Genomic DNA, 22,928 nt, shown 5'->3' with positions numbered 1-22,928 from the left:
AGCAAACTTAAAACTACAATCTCCCCCACTTACGTTTTTGTGTTTAGGAAACACAGAGGGTAGATTTCACTCCATCCAGCCCACCTCTGAGCATGTGCGACTGCCCTATAAGCGTTGAAGGACCTTCAGCCGGCCTGCACAAAAACCTCACGCTTCCCGAGGTCAACGTCATAGAAGCTCTTCTTTCCTAACTTCTGCTCCAGCCCTTTCCCTCTAACAGCACCTCCAGAACTCGCCTTCCCTCAAGTCTAGAACATTCTGCGATTCTCATGTTCAAAACTAAAGAGTTCCTGGGTGGCTGTGGCGGCGGCCTTCATAGGTAATCCCAGCACCCGGGAGATTGAGGCTGTAGGATTACAAGTTGGGGGGTGGCTTGGGGTTAGGGCAAGATCCTGTCCCAAAAAATAAACAACAAAACCCCCCTAAGAGGTTTCAGATATCCCTTAATGGTCATAATCAGTGCACTTGGTTTGACATTCAGTGCTCTCGGGGTTACTAACAGCTTCCCAGCCAAACCTCTGGTTCCCACTCATGACTCCCGCCCTTGCCTGTCTCCTAGGATACGATTTCTCCACGCAACTCTTGCCTAGTCTTCAAACTCCGCCTGACACCACACTTTGAAATCACGCCACCTTCTCAGGCCACTGTGGTTTACAGAGATTTCTCCCCACCTCTACATACATAGACCATCTACTTCTTGAGGCCCTGTGTCCTGGGCTCATCCTCAAAACTGATGTGTGAGGAGTTCATTTTTGACGCACAGAATAAAGCGGGGCGTTTTAGAGACCAACGTGGCGTCTCCTGAGACAAGGAAGAAGCCTGGCTAACAGGCTGCCCCCTGTATGAGCATCGTTGTCCTGTGGCCATTCCCCACCTCTGAGTTGCTCTTATCACTAGAAGCATCTACTTGGGGTGGGGGTGGGGGAGGAATCCCTTTCATTCCATTCCAACTAGGTGAGAATCCAATGTCCCAATGTCTCTACGGCTGGGGGAAGAATCCTCGGGCTCTCATCCAATGAGACTTCCTTCTTCCTGTGCACCTCATAAGCCGGCTCAACTTCAGTGTCACCGGCGAAGTGTGAGAAATACAAGTTCATGATTTTCAACCCAGATCAACTGAATTGGAGACAGGGTGGGGCCCAAGAGTCTGAATTTCAAGTTTCAAGAGTTCATTGTGTCTCCCAGAAAACAGCCGGCCACTCTCTGCAGCTTTGCTTAATTAAAGATGACTAGCGTCGCTAGACCACCTTTCTTCGGCTAAATCATCTCTCATGACCCTCTTTCGATGATTTTTTTTTCCAGTCATGTGATCACCCACATGCCCCACGTTTGTGAAAAAGCGATGGCCCACGTTTAGAGGGGGTTCCACATTCCTCCAGGCTTCAAGCGACCGCATGAAACCCGTGCTTTTAAAACAACTACTTGTGGTTTCTGTCTCAAACGCTGAGCAGGAAAGGGGTTTGTGGTTGTGCGACCATGGCTAGGCCTGAGCGACAGTTTTGCACATTGGGGAGGGCTGGCAGAGGGGATGGGCGGATGACTGGCAGTTGTGTTCTGAGTGTTGTTTGGAGGCTGTTTATCTTGCCTTTCCAGCCTGTGCACGAGCTCACCCTTACCGTTTCTTGTCAAGAAAGGGGAATCCTGTGTCTCGTAGACCAAAAGTCATAAGCAACTTTCGTTTACACCCCTAAACCCGAAAAGCAGGCGCACGCGGGGGTGGGGGTGGGGGTGAGTGTGTGAGGGTTGTCCCCGTGCAATCTCTCTAGAGGAAAAGGAACTGCAATGTTTGTCTTTCAGTCACTGAGCAACACCCAGGAGAACAGGGTGTCTGTGGTCTGCTTTGGTTTTTCTTGCTCTTCCGTGAGCTGGTTCACTTCCACCCTCCGGATGCTCCAAGGCGCTCTCCTGCGCACGGGGCTCCAGTTGCAGGGGTCCAGTGCCTCTCATCCCCTTCCTCCCGCGGGAGGCGGGTCCTTGCAAGCAGGCGCTGCGCGGTGCGACCAGTAGGGGTCGCTGCTCGGCGGCGCGCTCCCACCGCGGTGAATAACGGGGCCGGGCGGGAGGAGAAAGGAAACCTGCTGGGGGAGGCGGTGCGGCCCGCGGGCGGGCGGGCGAGCGAGCGAGGGAGGAGAGAGTTCACTTTTGCCCCGGTGTCAGCGAGACGCGGCCGCCGCAGGCGCGGGCGAAAGAGCACCGAGGGAGCGGGTCGGCCAGCTCGGAGAAGCCGGCCGAGGGCAGCCAGAGGTGGGATCGGAGCGCGCCCGCCGGGCGCGGAGCCCGCGAGCCTGGCCAGCGAGGGAAACCACGGGGGTCGCGCCCCGGGAGGGCCCCCGGAGCAGCGCAGGATGCCGCACGAAGAGCTGCCGTCGCTGCAACGGCCCCGCTACGGCTGTGAGTGTTCGGGCTTCCTCTGATCTCCGGGCGCCCCTCTCCCTGGGACGGTGTTGGGGAGGCCGAGGGGCTTGAGGGCGCGCCGCGGAGGGCAGCGGCTGGTAAAGTTGAGAAGTGGGATTGCAAAGGAGCAGGGCGCGGATTTCCTCCCCTTTCTTCCAAACTCCTAATTGCAGCTTCCAGCTAAGTCCCTCCACCCCGCAAGCCTCAGCAGCTCTGGTGCAGACCAGGTTGTGGTTTAGGGGTATCAGGTGAGGAGCCCGCCTAGCTTTGGGCGCTGCCGGCTCGGGCCAGAGGGTGGCGTAGAGGATCCAATGCTTCCCACCCTAAAGGGGCGGAAAGTTTGTTTGCTGTGGCTACAGGTGGGCAGCGCAGCTCCTGTGCCCGCGCGCTCTGCGAGAGGTGAAGGCACTTTCCTGCAAGGGCAGGCTTCTTCCGCTATCCTCTTTTGGGCCTCACCTGAGCAGCTAAAGCCACTTAGGGCCCCACAGGTGCGAGGCCCTTCCAGCCAAAGCCTACAGGGACACGTACCGCCCCCAGCCACTTTCCCGGTGGCTCTCCCGCCCCCGATCTCCTGCGCGGGAGGATTTCTATGAGGATAGACTCGGAGCCGGTCTGATTGAAGGGGATGGTGTCGGTTACCCAGCCGCCGGCTGCTGGCGGCGGAAAGAGGTAGCTTTGACTAACAAGAGGGAGCCAGATTATCGCCAACCACGTGGCCCCGTGTGCAGAGTTCAGAGTCCTAAATGTGCGCTAGGAAGTATTTCCTTTAACACAAACAGAACGTTGGCTTCTCGTCCCGGGTTGGCCCTGTTGACAAACGCATGGCCGCGAACCATGGGTTAATCTTTTGCTTGGGCTGGCCTTGGTAGATGAAGTACCAGGTTTAGGTTAAGGTGGTGATGACTGCAAGAGAGTTAGTGTGTTCATGTGGTTTGTGGTGTTTGGTAGGAGCACAGAGGGAATCTTTGGAAGAGGGTCGCCAACTTCTCTAAGTCATTCTCTCTCTCTCTCTCTCTCTCTCTCTCTCTCTCTCTCTCTCTCTCTCTCTCTCTCACACACACACACACACACACACACACACACACACACACACACACACACACACCAGTCTTGGAATGGACTGTCAGAGGTGAGAGGTTTGTTTTTTCCTTGTGACCGCAAGCTCCTGTAAAGTGAGGAAATGCATTCAGCAACCCAGCATTTTGCAGCCAGTGCCAGTTTGCAGTTGGAAACCACACAGAGTGCTCCCGGGGGCTGGAGGAGGAGCCCTGTGCTCATCTGGTGGTTGCAGTGCCAACCTCAGGTCTTGGGGAGCCCTTTCATGTGACAAGCTCTTGGGACATAGGGTGGTTTCACTGTGTCGAGCTGTAAGATGACTGGTCTCTACCTAGGTGAGCACACACTACAAAAATCGTTTGACATCACATGGCCCGCGCTATCTCTCACTAGCCACGCACAGTGCAAAGGGGACGAATGTGGCCCAGGAATGCAGCTTTCTCATTAGCCCCGCCTTGGGCATCTGGGATGATGCCTGATTTTTATTAAATCAGCCTGTCGCTGCAGCGTGCCTTACAAGACTAATCAAGGAGGCACAGATTTGGCAAGGCTGAAGCCCGCTTTGCTGAATGAGCCACATTCCTGAGAGCTCCTCCTCGAACTTCTGCGTTGATCTGGAGTGGCAGGGCGGGTGCTGTTGTTGGAGCCACTTAGCATCCTTGGGCGTATCCAATGCTGTTCTCCACTGATTCAACATGGTTAAAATGAAGACCGTGTGCTTTTGCGTTATTCACACTGTGAAACATGAAACATTTGATACGATAGCCGGTTATTTAATGGACATTTTAATAATACTTTTGATACTGTGTCGATATCTGGAATGTTTACGGTGTGTTTAAAAAAAAAAGATATCTAGAGCTGACAAGATGGCTCGGCCAATAAAAATGCTTGCTGCTAAGCCTGATGGCCTGAGTTCAATTCCAAGGGCCCACACGGAAGGAGGACTGGCTCCTCCAACGCATACACACAGGCCATCTAGCAGAGTATACCTTGGTGTTAGAAGACACTACCAAATTCTTTGACTATTTACCCAAAAGGGCTGGGTTTGGAGTGTGAGTTGTTGGTTTTCTGAGCCCTTCGTCAAGGCTGAACAGGGTTGTCCTTACCTTATTTTTGTTTTTTGGTTGTTGTTGTTTACCGGTTTGGTAAGCAGGTGAGTTCAGGAAGCTTTTAGGTCTACCTCACAGGTTGGATCCCCAAGTTTTAAAAAAGGGAAGCACCAGGAGTTGGCGGTACTGTCCGGTCAGCGCTAACCCAAGTCTTTGAGACTGTTGTAAACTTTTGTGAACTCTGTTGGAATAAACAACCTTTCAGTGGTTTGAATGAAGCTGTTTTTATTTGTTTCAAGTGTGGGCTTTTCTGCTGTCTACCCGCTTGAACTGTTTTTTACAGTTAGGAATTCTTACACAGTGCAACTAATTTAACCTGCCCCAGGTCTCCCTCCTCCCCTTCAGGGTAAGCCTCTGTAGAACACCACCTCCTAAGTTGTGCTTGAGGGTGTGTCAGCGGCCTCTCCGAGGTAGCTTCCAGCCGTCTCAGATTCCTGACAGATTGCTGCGGGTGTCCTAATTTGGACACAGGTGTACACTCAAGTAAAAAGAAATAGACCAATTTTCACTGAATTCCTGTTACTCCCGGTCATGTGTTCCTGCAGCCTGAAAGGTCATGTGATGAGATAGTAACAAAAAAATGCTGATCCGTCACCTCAGCACCGCCGGTGCTGAGGAACAGCGGAAAGGAGGAAGAGCCGCATGTATTCGAGCAGGAGCATGGATGTAGATACGCATTTAAACAACACGGATTCTTAGGTACCATACCCAGTTCACTTTTGTGAGGTTGTAACGAATTATGATGTATTTACTGAGTTACTTCTGAAAGCCCATTGCCACCGTGATCTGTCAAAACTTTGTCTCCAGTTAATCCCTTGAGAGTTAAAAAGGCCAGTGATAGCCAGCACCTCCCCACCCCCCACCTCCCCCACCCCCGCCTACAGTCAAGTTCCCTTCTCACTCTGGGTCACTACTAATTGTATATATGGCAAGAAGGATGGAGTTCTACCCCAAGGAATACAGGTCCTTCTCATGAGTTACATTGTTAAAACAACAGTGACCAATGTGTCCTTGTTCACACCTGCTAGACGGTGAAGCATAAACCGGGTTTGGTGATGCTCGCTTGTAATTTCAATCCTCAAGGGCAAGGCAGGGTAGTAAGTACGATTTTGAGGCCAGCTTGGGATGGATGAGGAATTCAAGGTTAGACTGAGCCACATAGCAAGACTTAAAAAAAAAAAAAAAGTTCAGCTGAAGGGTGGAGAGATTGCCAAGTCAATAAAGTGCTTGTCTGGTCATCGTGAAGGTCTGATTTCAATCCCTAGAGCCCATGTCCAAATGGAGGAGGAGGACGGGGAGGAGAAGAAAAGGAGAAAGAAGTGGTGAAACACGCTTATGAGCACAGTGCTGGTTGGGGCTCACTGGTAAGCCAGCCTTTCCTAATCAGAGAGCCTCAGGTCCCAGTGAGATACCCTGTTTCAGAAAACAAGGTGGACAGGTTCTAAGGAGCAACACTTGAGAATAACATGGGCAGCATAAAATCTCTCTCTCTCTCTCTCTCTCTCTCTCTCTCTCTCTCTTTCCCCACGTTCTCCTTCTCCCTCCCTGTCACCCATTGTGTGTAAAGGCTTTAGCTGATAATGTTGAATTTTTTGAGTGATGATGCCCTTCTCCAAAGTCTGAATGGTGTGACTTCTAAGTTACGTGGGAAAATGGACCACTGAGGGGACTAGAGCAAGGCATTTCCCAGTCTGACACGGAGAAATGTCAGTCCTGAAGTGGCCAACTCAGCTGTGGAAAAGGGCAGAGACGGTGGCTCTGGTCCATGACGCTCAGCTCTAACACACTGTGCTTTCCTCCGAGAGGTGGGAGAATGGGTGTAGTGATGTCACGTGATGCTGTCTCCACAGACCCAAAAAGTCCTTTGTGTTCTACATTACTGGCCGAGCTCCTGAAGTTCAACAGCTATGGGGTTATTTTGGTGTGTTTTCAACTTTAATTACACAGGCTGAACTTGTTTGGGAGAGTGTAAGCTTGTAATACCAAGTTTGCTTTCAAAGTTCATGTTATTTGGGGTATTTGCTAACCCCCTTTTCTCTAGGGGACGGTTGGCTTGCAGTTACCACCCACTCACCTTCTCTACAAACTCCTTTTGTGTGCATGGCGCTGGGAACCAAACTCCAGGCCTCCTCTAAGCTAGCAAGCTTTATACCCCCGGCTCACCATAAGCTTCAGAGTAGCTTCCTTTGGGTCAAGTCTGCTAAGCAAACAGCACTAAGGCTTGCTCAATCCTCAGGGTAACCAAAGGAGAAGCAAAGGTCAGGAGCAGGCAGTCGCCATGGGCTGTGGAATTAAGGTTTGTACACCCGAGTGCTTTTTAAATTGTGTTATCGCTTTCAGCCGGTTATTATTACTTTGAGGGAATTGGGAGACAAATAGCATTCTGTCAGCTAATTCTCACAGAATCTGAAGTCCATGATACTGTGTTACCCACACAGCTAGTTAGTTACAGGGGCAACTTAAGCAGCTTGGCCAGACCCAGTAGTCTTTCCTCATTTACCGACTGCCAAGGTGCCACACCTGAGGTTTTTTTGTAAGTATGGGGGTGGAGGTGGGGCGGGGGTTGGGGATGACCCCTTCTTTCTGGCTCTTTCAGTTGTTGGTCATGATTTCATCAAAGTTCAGAAACCTATAGCCATTCGGACAGGGTGCTTTTAAAAATAGATACATTGTATTCTTTTTTTTTTTTAAATATTTTATTTATTTACTTTATGTATGTAAGTACACTGTAGCTGTCTTCAGACACACCAGAAGAGGGCATCAATCCCATTACAGATGGTCTTGAGCCACCATGTGGTTGCTGGGAATTGATCTCAGGACCTCTGGAAGAGCAGTCAGTGCTCTTAACCACTGAGCCATCTCTCCAGCCCAATACATTGTATTCTTTAAGGTGAATTGTAATGCTTTCTTTTCCCTACAAAGACGCATAGGCAATTCATGGACTTATATTCACAGAATATATTCAGGCTTGTCAAAGCATTCTGTGCATAGATAAAGACATTCTGTCAGATTCTGGGGCTCTGATGTGAAAGGAAGGCTTGCATTCCCATAATAATATAATGGTACGCACCAATGACTCTAAAAAGGATACTTTGTAAAATGCATTTTATTACGTATACCATCATTCCGTTGAAGGCTGGGTTGGATGAGGAAAACTTGCAGCAGGGTGGCCGGCAGGCCAGTGAGCTGCCACTCTCAGTTTCTTGCTCTAGTTTATCTTTCCTTCTTCAGAGGAAGGCCCAGTGTGAAGGAAATGGCGAGAGCTCTAAAGTGGAATCGCTCTGGGTCTGCAATCTGACTTCCATCTCTCCCTGAGTGGCTTTGGTGTCTCCTCTAGCACCTTGAAGGGTGTATGTTAACCAGAGAGCTACCCTGACCTGATTCATGCATGGTTCCTGGCTCACAGGATAAATAAATTGCAGTCAATTCAATTAATTGAGCATCTACCTCCTATGTGCAAAGCATTGTGGGTGAAGGGGACTGGGAACTGGGGATACCGCTCAGTTGGTAGGATGGCTGCTGAGCGTGTGTGGTGATGCATTGGGTTGGATCCCCAGCACTGCACAAAACAGGCAAGGTGGTGCACTCCTGTAATCTCAGCACTTGGAAGGTGAAAGCAGAAATATCTGAAGTTCAAGGCCATCCTCAAGTACATGATAAGTTCGAAGTCAGCCTGGGATGCATGAAACCCTGTCAAAAGAAAAATGGGGGAAAGGAGGAGGAGGGAGGGAGGCAAGCAGGCAGGCTGAGAGATAAGGAATAACACTTTCACTAGTGCGTTTTCAAGTTCTCTGGAAATGAAAACCTAAGAGCAGTGGGTCTGAGCAATGAGAGGGTTTTGTTGAAGAGTCTGCATTTGACCTTCAGGTAGGTCAGAGGCAAAGTTGAAAGGTATTGTGGTGTACTTGTTGTGGGGATCAATACTTGCCAGGATTGTTACTTATTGTGGATAGATGCTGAAGAGTGAAGAAGTCACTGAACGAGGACACATCATGGAGTCCTTTATTTATAGGCAGTGAAGGTCAGTTGGTAGTATTTCCCTAGGTTTCAAGATGCTGAGAGAATTTTTTTTTTTAAAAAAATGTTCTTGAGTGAGTAGCACTTTGGAAAGGGGACTAGGTCGAGGCTAGGTATGGAGTTGATTGGAGATCAAGGTACTCTGTCCAGACTGGTCCAGGGTCTTCTGGGTTTGGGAGTACTCTCGGATGGGCAGCATTGCTAGATGACTGTGCTGAAGGTAAGTGGATTCTCCAAGAACGTATAAGGACCCACACACTGAGTGGGGTGCGGATCTTGCTGGCTAAGTTATCAGGGATAAGGTTTCTTCCTCTTCTCGTTTCCTTGTTCTCTCCCTTACCTGTGGTAGTTTTCGACTCTCACATTCCACGGCGATCATGCTCTCCGATGATCAACATCTCGGCCTGGTTGAAGAATGACTCAGTCCACATTTGTAGCTGGCTCCCAGTTGGGGGTGGGACTTTTCAATAGTTATATACTCTCTTTGGCAAGAGACCCACAGGTTTTACTGACATTAGCTGCACACTCCTTTAACTTTATAATCATATATTGCTTCTTGGTCTTTGGCTGGGATAAAGAGTCATTTTACAATCACGTATTGCACATGGCCTGTCTTCGTCAAGGGAGTGTCTCCAACAGCGGCGAGGTTTTCAAGGGACACTTGCTGAAACAGAAATAATAGAACATCATTTGGGAACTTATTGAAAAGGCAGATGCCTGGCCTTAGCCAGCCTGCAGAAATCCTGGGCTCAGTCCTCCAACTCTCCAGGTTTTAAGGATCCGTCCAGGTATTGCTAATGCCCTAAAACACTGGAGAGAAGCTATTTCCAATATTCTATTACCTTCTTCACTGTACTTGCAGGATTTTGTCAAGAAAGTGCAAACTTAGGTACCTTACACAATACTTTATACCATCTGTTTGTGTTTGACCTGAGCACACAGCTGTACCGTGCCCCAACCTAGGCTTTGGTTTCTACATAGGTTCTCATTTATGGTAAGGAATTTGGTTTAGCATGGCTTTGAGGTTACTTTGCTCTCCCCTGGGAAACAACTATGACACAGAAGGGAAAACAATCTAGTCTTTACGGACTGTGCAAAAGTGAGGTTAGCTGCCCAGGGATTTGCAGGGACAGAGGCACTATTAGAGTCTGTGTGTGATGGTTTGAATGAGCACGTTCCCCACAGACTCATGTATTTGGACACTTGGTCCTCAGCTGGTGGCACTGTTTGGGAAGTTTAGTCGGTGGGCCTTGCTTGAGGGAGTATACCATTGGTAGCAGTCTTTGATTGTTAATGACTTCAGCCACTTCTCATTTCATGCTCCCTGTTTTGTACCTGTTCAAGGTGTGAGCTCTGTACTTGCTCTAGATTCCATGCAGCCATGCCTCCTTCCCATGATGGTGATGGACTTTCATCCCTCGGATACCATAAGCCCAAATAAATCCTTTCCTCCTCAAGTTGCTTTTGGTCCTGGTGTTTTACCACAGCAATATACAGCAAACCAAGACACGGGAAGGTTGAGTAAGCTGCAGAACCTCATCGGGGAGAGAGGCCCCAGTGGCTTCCAGTTTCAGGCTTCTGATCTTGAGGTTTTGCACTGGAGGGCATAGAGTGGACAGTAAGAAAGTGTTTGCTTCCTCCTCTAGGTGACTCACAGTTTTCATTTATTTACTCAGTTTTAAGAATTTTTCAATGTCTGTAGAGATAATATAGATAGATCTTAGGATATAAGTGTACCCAGGCCTTCCATACCTTGAAGTTGAATGACAGTTGTGTTCATTATGCAATTGATGAAATGTAGTAGCCATTTTTATGATTTTAGCTTGAGGCTCTCTCTCTCTCTCTCTCTCTCTCTCTCTCTCTCTCTCTCTCTCTCTAAGACAAGGTCTTGCTGCACAGGATGGGCTGGAGAATGAACTGCTTTGCTTTGTTTATTCTACTTTGGAGACAGAAGAGAGTCTTGCTATGTAGCTCACGTTGACCTAGAACTTAATATTCTACTTCATGAGCCTCCCGAGCGCTGGATTACAGATATGAACTACTCTGTTTGGTTGAGAAAGCTTTTAACCATCTTCATTTTTCTGTTTCTGCTGAAGGAAGACACTTTTTGTATAGTGTTTTAAAGATGGAGGTGGGTGTGGTGGTTTATCCTTGCCCTTGGGAGATTGAAGTATGATTGTCACGATTTTGAGGACAGTCTGTCTGGTCTGGTCATCTGGCTGAGTGTGGCCAACACACACACACACACACACACACACACACACACACACACACACACACACACACGTACAAATTAGATGGTTGTGGTCCATGGTACTTAGGAAAGGGTAAGTTGAATAGGAGGAGTTCAGAACCAGCCTCTGGTTAAGGCAGGGAGACTTTGCCCCAAACTGAACCTAAATCAAGGGGGCTGGAAGGATAAGGTTGGAGCTCAGTGGTGAGGAGTGGGCTCAACAGATGTGTGAGGTAGCTTAGTCCCTGACGATTTTGGTCAGTTCTCATATTTCATTGACGATATGAGCTCACTTTAAAGTAATGCTAATAACATATTTCCTGTTGGCTCTTGGTAAGTCGATTTGGTTTGCGTGTGGTAATGCATTTTAAATACTTAGGAATCTAGCTAGTATGCTGTCCTTTGGCACCTGGAAGCTACTCAGTGAGTGTAGTTATTATGCCTAGCTCAATATATAGTTATTCTACTGTTTGTCTAAAGGAGACACTCATTGCTATTACTTTGAAAGTAGACAATTCATCTGGCCTTTAGGTTTGCTTTCTCCTGTGGAACCCAAGCAAGTGATTCCGGTTTCCGTGTGTTCTCGTTTGTAAAGTGTGGTTGGGAAAGTGTGTTCTCAAAGGGGTTAGGCGGTATCTTACGGCCTGTGTGTGTAGAATGCATGTTCCTAGACTCATCCCTCCAGTGGTAGGTGGCATGCAGAACCCTTTCACCCACCCTTCTCTCATCAGTCCTTCCATCTCTCAGCCCTCTTTCCCTTTCAATTCAAAGTACATGTATGTTGTTGTAAAATTATAAAAAAGATTTCTTTGATCCTGCTCTAGTCCTGCACCGTGGCAGCCCAGTGTCTGTAGCTGCCGCACATTCTCTTAAACTTAATTCGCCACAAGAAAGAACACACAACACAATAACCTCTGATCCAATTGGTAAGATATAATTGCCCACCTAAACATACAAAGCCCAATACACATCCATCCCTTAAGAACATTCATAACAACCTGTAAGTACGCAGAGTGGAATCTTAACATCTGCCTCCATGTTCTCTCCGAGGCTTCTCTTCCCGTCTCTTCTGTTCCAATCTCCTCCTCTTCCTCAAACTTTTCTCCCGCCCATCCTTCCTTCTCATCCAATGACAGGCCTCATTCTATCCTGTACCCACCCTCACCTGTATGACATCATCCTACATATGTACAATCCTAGATGCTTCTCCCGTTCGGATATGAAACTTCTGTCATTTCTAAGGGCATTGAGTTCTGTCTATTAATTCAGGTGGGGATCAGATTAATCCTTGTAGGTGATTACTTTAGCTCCTGTATTCTATTAGTGTTTCCAAATAAGACTGGAGAGCATTGGCCTATTTGCTTTCTTATTTTACTGGGTTCTTTATCCCTCTACTTTCCTTACAAACATTATTCTGCCCTTATCCCTTCCAACCCTCTAACACTAGGTTGGAGAGAAAGAAGGTTAGAGTGGAAAGCGGACATAGACCTCTACAGGCTACTTCCTGCCGATTAGGTTCCTCAGGTTTCAAGGAGCCTAGCTTCATCATCAGAATATTCAGTAGTCCAGAAAACCAGCAGTCCAGCATAGCAAACAGTCGCCACCCTCTTCTTTGGAGTGCCCCTGGCTGCTCTATGGGCTCTGGAACTTATATAACTATTCTCCTGCCCTCAAGTCCCCAGAATTAAACTATCTGCAGCTGGCAAAAGTCACAGCTCCTTAGAACAAGTGACAATCATAGTTCATGGTTGTGGACACACTGAAGCAGCCCTGTCTCCTACACCTGGGATTAAAGCACAAACACATTTCACGTACTATATCTGGGTTTTTAAAGATACCAACATTCTCACTACAGGAGAGGGTCTGGCTTTCTCTGTCACACGTTTTGGTCTCCTTACAGTGGTCTTGCAGTTATTACCAGCATATCTGACATAATCATTTTATTCTGAAGTTAGAGAGCCCTCTCCTGTCTCATCTAGCCTTAGGGTTAAGTTGGTCTCGGCCACTGCTGCTGGTTTGAAAGGGCTTCTAGTGCCAGTTAAATGAAAAGAAATGACTGGAAATGCCCTGATATTTTGTGCCTGGCTTCAGCCGCAGTATTTGACTTTACGGCCAGGGTCAGCTGGTACTCTGAGTTGTCCTGTGGGAGGCTATCGGGGAGGTGAGGAGGAAGAAGGGGGAATACATTGGGTTCATTAGGCATCTTTCAGACCTCACTGCTTCCAGAACGTTTGCCAAGTTTTAAGTTCTCAGGCCCAGTGAAGCTGAACTGTGTGGTAACTGGAGTGTTGGAGAACCTGGGGGGCTGGGGCTTCGTAGCACAGCTCTTGCTTTACACACGTGAGACTCTAGACTTGCTCCCCAGCACTGGCCCCTAAGAAATAAAAGTTGTTGGCTATTCACTCTCTGAGGATTCGTTCTCTCTCTTTCCTTCTCCATTCTATACTTACCTTTTGTTTAGTTATTTATCTGATTATTAGTGTGATTATTTATTCAATAAATAATCTATTCTACTTCCTTCATATTCTTGTTACCATGACACCTGACAGATCTAACTTACAGGAAGAAAGATTTATTTTGGCTCCCGGTTTCGGAGAATTGCAGCCCATCGTGGCAGAGAGGGTGTGATGGAGTAACACAGCAGGAGCACTGTCAGGGTCTGTTCACATCATGGCAAGGCCATGAAGCAGAGAGAGGCAAACACTAGGTGCTAGCTATAACCTTCAACCTAATAACCCACTTTTGTCAGACAAGCCCTGTCTTTTAAAGGTTCCACAGTCTCCAAATAGTATCGCCGTCTAGGGAACAGGTTTACGATACAAGCTGGTATCTCAATGGGGAACATGGCAGAATCAAACCAGACGTCTCATAGAATCATTTATCAACTGCCCCCCGACACACACACACACACACACACACACACACACACACACACACACACACACACAATCCCCACTTCCCCCAAAGGAGCCACACTTGGCAGATTCCTTAATGGGAACCTGAGTAGATCAACTTCTCATTCTTTGCCTCAGCTTTGGGCTCACTGAGCAGGCTTTGCAGGGTTGCACTGTGTGACTTGGCAAGGTGTCAGTCACAGTGCTCTACTCACCACCCCCTACACTCTGCTTCCCCCATGAGTTCTAATAAGTCGGCTTCCTGGAGCCTTGCTGCCTATTAAACCCTGAGTGAGTTTGTCCAAGAAGTGGCCATTATAGAGCTAATACAAACATGTGCTTGGCTTTGTTCTGCTAATGACTTATATTCTGCAAATGGGAAACATTACTTTTTAAGAAGCATACATAAAGATGCTTTTCCTCTCCGTGCAAACCAGGTCCTTCCTTCAGCACTGATTCTGGGTACAGGCTCGAAGCTTTGCTCCTCGTGTCTCTGGCAATAGTGTTTGCTCTTGCTAGTCTGACCTGGCCAGTAGTTTGAGCTTATGTGTTCGCCCCCAGTGTGAGCTGTAAGCATGCATATTCAGTGAGGTGAACTCTTGAGAAAGAAATGAAATTTCTAATGTGCCTTTACATGCGTGGTAGTTTTAGAACCTCTGCAAATGCACCTTTGGTCTGTAAGACAAAAATCTAGTCGCCGAACAAGGAATGTTCTATCTTACCTATGTTTGTGTGGTATTTCTAGAAAGTTCTGTAGAATTGTTTTAGAGATTGCCTTTAGGAGCAGGACCAGACACATTATTTGAAAATTGTTTTCACAAAGAAAAAGCAAATGTTGGGCTGGAGAGATGGCTCAGTGGTTAAGAGCACTGACTGCTCTTCCAGAGATCCTGAGTTCAAATCCCAGCAACCACATGGTGGCTCACAACCATCTGTAATGGAATCCTCTCCTTGTGTGTTGAAGACAGTGACACTGTACTCATAAAATAAATAAACAATAAAAAAGAAAGAAAAAGCAAATGTATATTTTAAAAATATTGCACCGTGTTGATTATGCTGAGAACAGTGTAGATTAAATAGAGCAGTATAAAGTTGACAAGAGTCGGGGTTGGGGATTTAGCTCAGCGGTAGAGCGCTTGCCTAGGAAGCGCAAGGCCCTGGGTTCGGTTCCCAGCTCCGAAAAAAAGAACCAAAAAAAAAAAAAAAGTTGACAAGAGTCAGGAGCGGGCTTTTTAGGTAATGCTGGTGTCTCTACACTTAATTTTGGTCAAAAGGCAGAGCAACAATCATGTCACCCATTTCTATGTACTGAGAAAATGGATCTAAATATCTTCCCCTCTTCTCTAGATTTCTTAGGTGTTTCTATAGATAGAAAAGCTAAAGTGGTTACTTTTTGCTTCTCAAGGATTCTTTGTATCCCCAAACTCCACTTTGAGAAGAATCAGAGCTTGCCTGTAGACACGTTTAATGCTATTTGGAAGACTCAGTGATAGTTCAGGCATGTACGTGCATGCGTACAAATGTGCTTATGAGAATGTGTATGTATGTGTGCCCGTGTTTATGCATGTGCATATGAGAATGTATTTACCTATGGGTGTGTGTGTGTGTGTGTATGAGAATGTGTATGTGTTTGTGGATGCGTGTGTATGCATAGGTATATGCCTATGTGTATGAGTGTGTGGACATGAGAGGCTGTCTGACAGGGGGTACTGAGGGGCCCTGGGACTCTGTTGATGGGTTGTACATGAAGTAGAGATAATGAAGTTTCAACCAAAGGCATAAGGATCAGCAAAGCAAACAGCAGTGGTGACAGGAGAAACAAAACCGTGTAGGCAGCAGCTCTTCGGAACTTTTCAGTTTCTAAAGAAATGTGTAGGGAGTTCATCTGCGAGAGATAACGAATCAAGCAGTGTTTCCAGTGAATAAGGATTGCCAGCGTAAATGCAGGGCACTGCTCTCTCGAGTTGAAAGGAGAACTCTTTCCAGCCTGGAAAGAGGTGGACCCCTTGTTATCATCCCCTCATTCAACAGGGGATAAGAAGCCTCTTTGAGCCGTGGACTTTGCTCAGAGTTTGAAGATTAGGTATCTTTATGGGTCACCCGTGACCAAGGCCTAACATCAAATGACAAGAAGCTTTTAGTGTCTCCTAAGCAGACAGTGCCTTTGCCCCTCACAAGGAGAGGGGAAAACATTTGTGAACAGTGCGCAGGTAAAGCAAGGCTGGCTGTTGCTGCTTAGCCTGTTGGGAGCTGCCGTTGTGTGCGTTGTGTGCAGTGCCCTGTGTTGCAACACTGAGGAAGATTGGAAGTGTTACCAACCCTGACTTGTGAGAGATGAGGAGCCAAGGGCAGCGGGATGGAGTGATGCTTACTGGATGAGGCTGGGTGTGACTTCTCTGCGCCTTTTCTAACTCTGGAGAATGGGTTCATGCTTACTCTCACCTCCAACGGGGCACAAGGCAAGGGAGGGGTGCTCTGAAACCAGTCTGTCTGTGTGCGGTGGTGAGAGGAGACACGTTTTTCCCTGAATAACTCATTCTTGAGTCTTCGCTGTGGTGTTGAAGAGGGTACGTCCTTTAATCATTGGCCTCAAAGGCAGTACCACTGTAGTTTTGTGACACACACCTTTTTGGGACACGTGTTTGAAACGAGCCCTTTCTTTCCCTCTAGCTCGAAAGGTCAAAGTTTGGTTCTCTCAGTCTTAACTCCCCTGGCCACCATCTTCTTTGCCCACTGGACAATTTTTCTTGCGGAAAGTGTGAATATTGAAACTGTGAATTAATGGTAGGAATCTAAAACCTGGGAAGCTCTTCCCACAGGAGTTTCTTTGATCTGGAGTAGTTGAAAAGTGTTTGAAGGAATGGACATAGTATGAGACGGGATATCTCTGGTTTACACAGGAGGGGAGAGAAGGAAGCTTGGGAAGGCAATTTTGTTTCCTTTTCTGTTGGTAGAGACCCTTTTTTTCCTCCTTAAAAATAAGGTGAGATGCTGGGGCTTGTTCTTGGGAAAGTGGAGGAGGTGTGGTGGAAGCTTGGGAAGGTTGGGATTTCCCAGGGCTGAGCATGGACATCAATGTCACATGTTGAACACACACCCTTGACTGCTCTCCATGCTCTCACAACATGGTTCCTTAAAGATCTAATCCATTATGGCCAAACTGTGCCCTGGTTAGTTTTATGTCAGCTTGACCCAAGTTAGACTCATTTGAGAAGAGGGACTTTCAGTTGAAAAGATGTCCTATAACACTTGCCTAGAGGCAAGTCTAGTATATACTCTTGGTTACTAACTGATGTAGGTGGGCCCAGCTCACCAGGGGTGCTGCCACCTCTGGGTAGATGGTCAAGGATTCTATAAGAAAACCAGATATGAGAAGCAAGCCAGGAAGCAGCACCCCTCTATGGCCTCTGCATCAGTTCCTGCCTTTGGTTCCTGCCTTGCTTGAGTTCCTGCCCTGACTCCCCTGAGTAACCGGGGGATCATGAAATGAAACAAAACACTTTCTTTCTCAAGGTGCTTTGGTTATGATGTTCACAGTGATAGGAACCCTATCTAAGACAACATGGCAGCTGTTAAACTCTTGATAAAGCAAAAGGGCAGAACATTTACTTATTTTTTGGGATCTTGCATTTGCTCAAGGAGATGTTCTTGTAAGATATCTTTAATTTAATTATATAATAAATTTGTCATTTTTGGCTTTTAAAGTAACATATTAGCATGTATTTTAATTAGCATGATTATACCTGGGAATTTCATTATGACATGACAACGCTTGTATGGTTATTTTGATCACATTCATTCTTCTATTACTGTTTCTTATTCTCTCTCCTTCTCTTTTACCTTGCACATCCCTAGCTGTCTCCCCTTTTACTTTCGCATCTCTCTCTTTTTTATACCCCTAGTCAGAATGGCTGTCACCAAGGGAAAAAAACACACACGCTGGTGAGAACACAAGGGAAACTAAGCCTTCACTCATGGCTGGAGTAAATGCAAATTAAATAAGTACTGTCACTGTGGAAATTAATATGGAAGCCCCTACTCCACTAATTATAGGACTTCCATTTGATCCAGTCGTATAACTCCTGGGTGCATATCCAAAAGAATTAAACTTAAGGTACTGGAGAGATACTGCCTAAACCTGTTTATCGCACACTGTTCATTATAGCCCAGTTACAAAATCAGAGTAGCTGCCCATCAATATGTGAAGGACCAAAGATAATCACACACACACACACACACACACACACACACACACACACACACACACACACACACACAGAGACTTTCATTCAACCATAAAAAAATGAAATAGGTTATTTAAGTTTTTTGTTTTCCTCCCTGTTTAAAAATGTTTGACCCTTTGGATCCTCAAAGATCACAGTGAGTGTTAAATAGAGCCACCCATCTATCTGCAGGCTTTGGGACAAGCTCACCACTAAACACTTTAGTATATACCTCAGCTACCAAGGATGAGGGATTCTCTTCCACAGATACATCCTCAAGATCATGCATATTTTCATTTTTTTTTTAGACAGTATAAATTCTATGTGGAGACCCCCGCACCCCAAGCTGTACTTCAGAATCATCTTTCAGGGTCCAGTCAAGTTTCTCAGTTGTCGTTGGTGGTCATATTTTTCTCCCTAGCTGGGGCAGCTTCCCCTCAGTTCAGTGACACAGTGTCCCTGAGAAGCCCCGGGCCAATTTCCTGATGTGGGTGCTTCATGAATGTCTATCTCATCTGTGTATATGTTGGGCACACTGTCTTACCTCCTGTTCCCAGCGATGGGCAAATGCTTTAAAAACCTCCCTGGAGAGGCCAACATGGGCAAGGCTTGAAACTTCACAGTAGTTAAAACCTGGTATGTGACGTAAAATTGCCATGGCTCTGAGGCATCAGAGTGACATTTGAGTCAGGGGCAGAGGGAACAAGAGAGGGCAGTGCTGTTGGCAGAAACAAATGCTGCATATTTTCTCATGTGCAAAATAGATATAAATATACACACAAGGTCAGGCATACTACTGCACACCTTCAATCCCAGCATCCCAGCGTCCCAGCGTCCCAGCGTCCCAGCGTCCCAGCGTCCCAGCGTCCCAGTGTCCCAGCGTCCCAGCGTCCCAGCGTCCCAGCGTCCCAGCGTCCCAGCACTTGGGGGTCAGTGGCAGGCAGATTTTTGAGTTTGAGGCCAGTCTGGTTTACATAGTGAGTTTCAGGTCAGCTAAGAGATACACAGTGAGATCCTATCTCAAAGAACAAGTGTGTGTGTGTGTGTGTGTGTGTGTGTGTGTGTGTGTGTGTGTGTGTGTGTGTGTTAAAAGTAAGGAGGGAACTGTTTGGGGATAGGAATGGTGCCAGTTGTGGGGAATGTGGAGATCAAATACGAGCGATATACAATGATAGGCGTACAAGAAAACATTGTAAAATCCATTATTCTATGCTAAAATTAATCTTAAAGAATTATGTTATCTGTCCTTGTCCATCTGCTGAGCTTTTCATCTCCTCGAACTGAAACTCTGGACATATGAAATGACAATTCCCCATTCTCCCCTCCCCTCCACCTACAACCTGTAGGCACCTCGGAACCTTGCTCCCACCCTTACCCACGTGTAATGGCTGCTGTGTAGGTGACATCATCCAGTTAGCATTAGGCCTTCTGGACCTGGTTTATCTCACTTAGTGTGTCCTCAGAGTCCATCCAGGTCACAGTGTGTGTCAACGTTTCCTTCCTTATAAATAAAACCGAACAGTGTTCCACATTGTGGACAGCATGTGCACACAATACTTTCTGTCCATTTGTTGATGGACACTTGGCTCTTGTGAACCAAGCTGCTGCGAACAGGGTGTACACTTCTTTTGGACGTGTTCCAGTAAGTGGGATTGCTGGGCTCTGTGGCAGTTCTGTGTTTAATCTTTTGGGGAGCTACCGTGTACCCCTCATTTTAAATGGGGTAAATCGAAGACTGCTTAGAAAAGTGAACTCTCTTTGCATTTAGGGATCCTCTCATCAGCTCTGTAGGCCTTCAGTCTCCTGTTTAGATAACCTCCTGGGAGGCCCTGTGTGGATCTGTTTCTTCTTCGTAGAGAATAAAGTACTGTGCTCATAAGATTTAGCTGTGCACACATCTGTTTCTTGGTAATCTGAGGTGATATGTAGATTCTAGCGTTCGTTTGTACTTTTTGTGACTTTTAAGGGTTTCTTTAGGTTTTGATTGGTAAATTGGAATGGTGCATGGGAAATGAGAGTTGCCTGTGATCTGTGAGTGGTGTCAAGTGAAATAAAGGCTGCTTTCCCAGAACGTATGGGATTTAAACATATCGCATTGTTCTGGTGTGTTAACCCAACTCATTCAAAAGCTAGTGATGTGACCTTAGGCAAGATGCTAAATTCACATGTAAAATAGGTGTAAGAATTATATGTATTTAGATGAGCTACGTACAAGACACTCACTTGACATAGGCTATTAAGAACAATATAGTGTGCTGGAGAGATGGCTTAGCGGTTAAGAGCACTGACTGCTCTTCCAGAGGTCCTGAGTTCAATTCCCAGCTACCACATGGTGGCTCACAACCATCTGTAATGGGATCCAATGTCCCCTTCTGGTGTGTCTGAAGGCAGCTACAGTGTACTCACCTGCATGAAGTAAATAAATCTTTTTTTTTTTTTTAAGGAAATATGTTTAAAAGATGCTTAGGCAATCCCAGCTGTTCTCAGACGCTGGTATTTTTTAAATGCCTTATTACTTACTGTTTGACTGGACATGGCCCTTCTTATCCGGCTGTCTCGGGACTGAGGTCTCTAGATCTTAGGAGCACGAGGCATGCGTGGTAAGGGTGGATGAGAGCCAGTGCTCTAAATAACTGAACAGCATGTAGGGGAGAACAGCTTCCTGAGAATGCGTGAGAGAAGTTCTTATGTACTGCTGAGGCATTGGAGTGTGGATAAAGCACATATGTCTGGGTGATTCCAGCTTCCTTATGGCTGAGGTGAACTCAGGACTAGCCAGCCTGTGGAATTTGAAGGCAACTTATTCTTTTATTCCCTGACTGGGCATGAGCCAAGAGCTCTATGAACGACAGTCTAATTCCATAGGGGCCAGCTTGTTGGCTTGATGTGTTTTTGATGTATAGGAGACAAGGTCTCGTGTATTCCAAGCTGGCCTTGAGTCTGTTCTGTCTATGCCGTTGTTGAACTCCTGGTCCTCCTCTACCTCCTGAGAGCTGGGGTTGTAAGCATGAACCACCACGCCCTGTTTCCCAGTTGTTGCCTCTTAATAACTGGTTGGAAGTTTGTGCTGAGCACACCACATGGAGTTCCCAGGGTTATTTTATCAAGAAAAACATTGCCTCTGCAGAGGAACCCAGTGTGTTTTGAAACTCAAGACCACCTACTTCAGCAGAAAACCCAGACCCTGTTTCTGGGCCTCAAGTCTGTCCTGACTCCCCTGGACAGCCTGAGGAGAGCGTGCTTCACATCTAGTAGGAGGTGACAGGGTTAGGGGTGGCATTGTAGACACATCTCAAGGCGGGTAGTGGTTTCTACTCCTCTGCCCATTTAATTATAATGCTACTTATAGAAACAAACATATCTAAATGCACACATGTGCCGGGTGCTACTCTAGGAACTGTTTATTTATGAGGTGGGAGACGTATGTTTGTGTATCCAACAGTGGCCTTGAACTCTTGATCCTCCTGCCTCTACTTCCCAAGTGCTGGAATTTCAGGTTTGTAGCTCCACCCCTAGCTTCTAAATGCTTAGAAGAAAATGGATTATCCAAGGCAATCCTAACAATAGTCCTAAGATTTGTGGCATTAGCCCCATCTCACTCCTGGAAAAGCAGGGTCCGACAGATTAAGTGCTTGCATAAGACATGGCTCAGTGGCAGTAAAGTGAGGATTTGAACCCAGGTAGTGTGACTCCCGGCTTTGCCCCCACTGGACCTGTTGAATTCAAATGTAAGGTCCACATTGGTTCCTTTGTCCTCTGCATTCTAGGTGTAAAGTATTTAACAGTTGTATTGTCTCCCTTTATGTTCCTGCTATGACACGTTGCCGCTCTTTCATCCAGAGTAGCCATTCAGTTTGGGGTAAGGAAGACGTCTAGGTATCCTAGCACAGTGTCTGGCTAATCTTAAACAATGACATGCATCTCCAGGGAATGAAATTAGCTGGTGCCCATGTTTATTAATCACCACCACCACCACCATCATCATCATTACCACCACCACCACCATTATCACCACCATCAGTCAAATGTAGGGTCTTTCACATGTTAAGCAGGCAGCCACAACTAGAGCGACATCCCTACCCCTAGTGTCTGCTATTACATCAGGGTTTAATTTTCACCGGTGTTAAAAAGCCATTGCACAAAAGAAGGCAGAGAGAGCAGGACCGATGGAGAAGTAGCAGATATCACAGTAAGGGTATGGAAAGATCTCTAGACAAAGGCATGGTAGGCCCCAACCTCATGAGAGAGGAGAGATCGAGGGCACCATCAGCGCTCACCAAGGCAACATCGCTGTGGTGGAGCAAGTAATCCACTCTCTCCTAGTGCCTTTAGCACATCCCGAGGAAGGGAGCTGGGGCTCTGTGGTCCCTTTTTAGAACAGTTTCTGTCAGGTTTACACTGCAGTGCCTGTAGGGTTTAGCCAACAGTTCAGCAGAAAATAGACTCATTTAGAAGCCCCTTTGATCAGACGGGATGGCTGAGACAGATACGGTTTCCAAGAGAATTTCTATAGCAACAGGGCTTTCTGAAATAAATCCATAGCTCGTGTTTATGAATATCCACTCTCTGTATCTTGCTTGGGCTGATAGAAAGCACAGCCAAATTGGGAGTGGAACTATAGAGTTTGTGAAGGACTTGAGCATGGTTTCCAATGTATTTATAGCGCCTCTGCTTCCATTGATCTTTTATTTCCTGGTTTCTTCAGATGTATGGACAGGCCCGTTTTTGTAAACCTCCAAATGTTGTGGGGCAGAAGTGAGATATTTGTGTTCCTCGGACAGACCTGAGCTAGGGCTGCCCTCTGTCCCCAGGGAGCTGATGGTCCTATGGTGTCGCGGTGGCATGACTTAGAACCACGTGGCTCTGTAGTGTACTATCGCACAGCCTGGCCTTCTCTCTGTGAACCGAAGTGGTGGGTCACCATGTTGTCAGGGTCAAAGCTTACGACCTGAATGCCCCATTAAGCTAGGTCAAGCCACTTGTACCCTATGTGTTGATGAAG

At 46.8% G+C, this 22,928-nt stretch overlaps 1 protein-coding gene and 1 long non-coding RNA gene across 2 annotated transcripts in view; one reads left to right on the top strand and one right to left on the bottom strand.

Annotated features, from left to right (window-relative positions):
* Window positions 1–2,138: 2,138 nt before the first annotated feature.
* Iqgap2 (IQ motif containing GTPase activating protein 2) overlaps window positions 2,139–22,928 on the top strand; it is a 277,134-nt gene continuing 256,344 nt past the window's right edge. The window contains 1 exon segment of the mRNA NM_001427125.1: window positions 2,139–2,391. Within this exon segment, the coding sequence (NP_001414054.1) occupies window positions 2,346–2,391 (46 nt within the window). The 5' untranslated portion in view covers window positions 2,139–2,345.
* On the bottom strand, window positions 7,249–11,903 carry LOC147995999 (uncharacterized). Its single transcript, XR_015670390.1, has 3 exons — window positions 11,808–11,903; window positions 9,912–10,173; window positions 7,249–9,240 (listed from the first exon to the last, which is right to left on the bottom strand). It is a non-coding gene; the product is annotated as an uncharacterized LOC147995999 (long non-coding RNA).

Source organism: Rattus norvegicus, chromosome 2 (assembly GCF_021556685.1).
Source record: "Rattus norvegicus strain SHRSP/BbbUtx chromosome 2, alternate assembly SHRSP_T2T, whole genome shotgun sequence".
In the NCBI taxonomy this organism is placed as follows: Eukaryota; Metazoa; Chordata; class Mammalia; order Rodentia; family Muridae; genus Rattus; species Rattus norvegicus.
The sequence above is the reverse complement of the archived record's forward strand: the minus strand, read 5'-3'. Positions and strand labels throughout refer to the sequence as shown.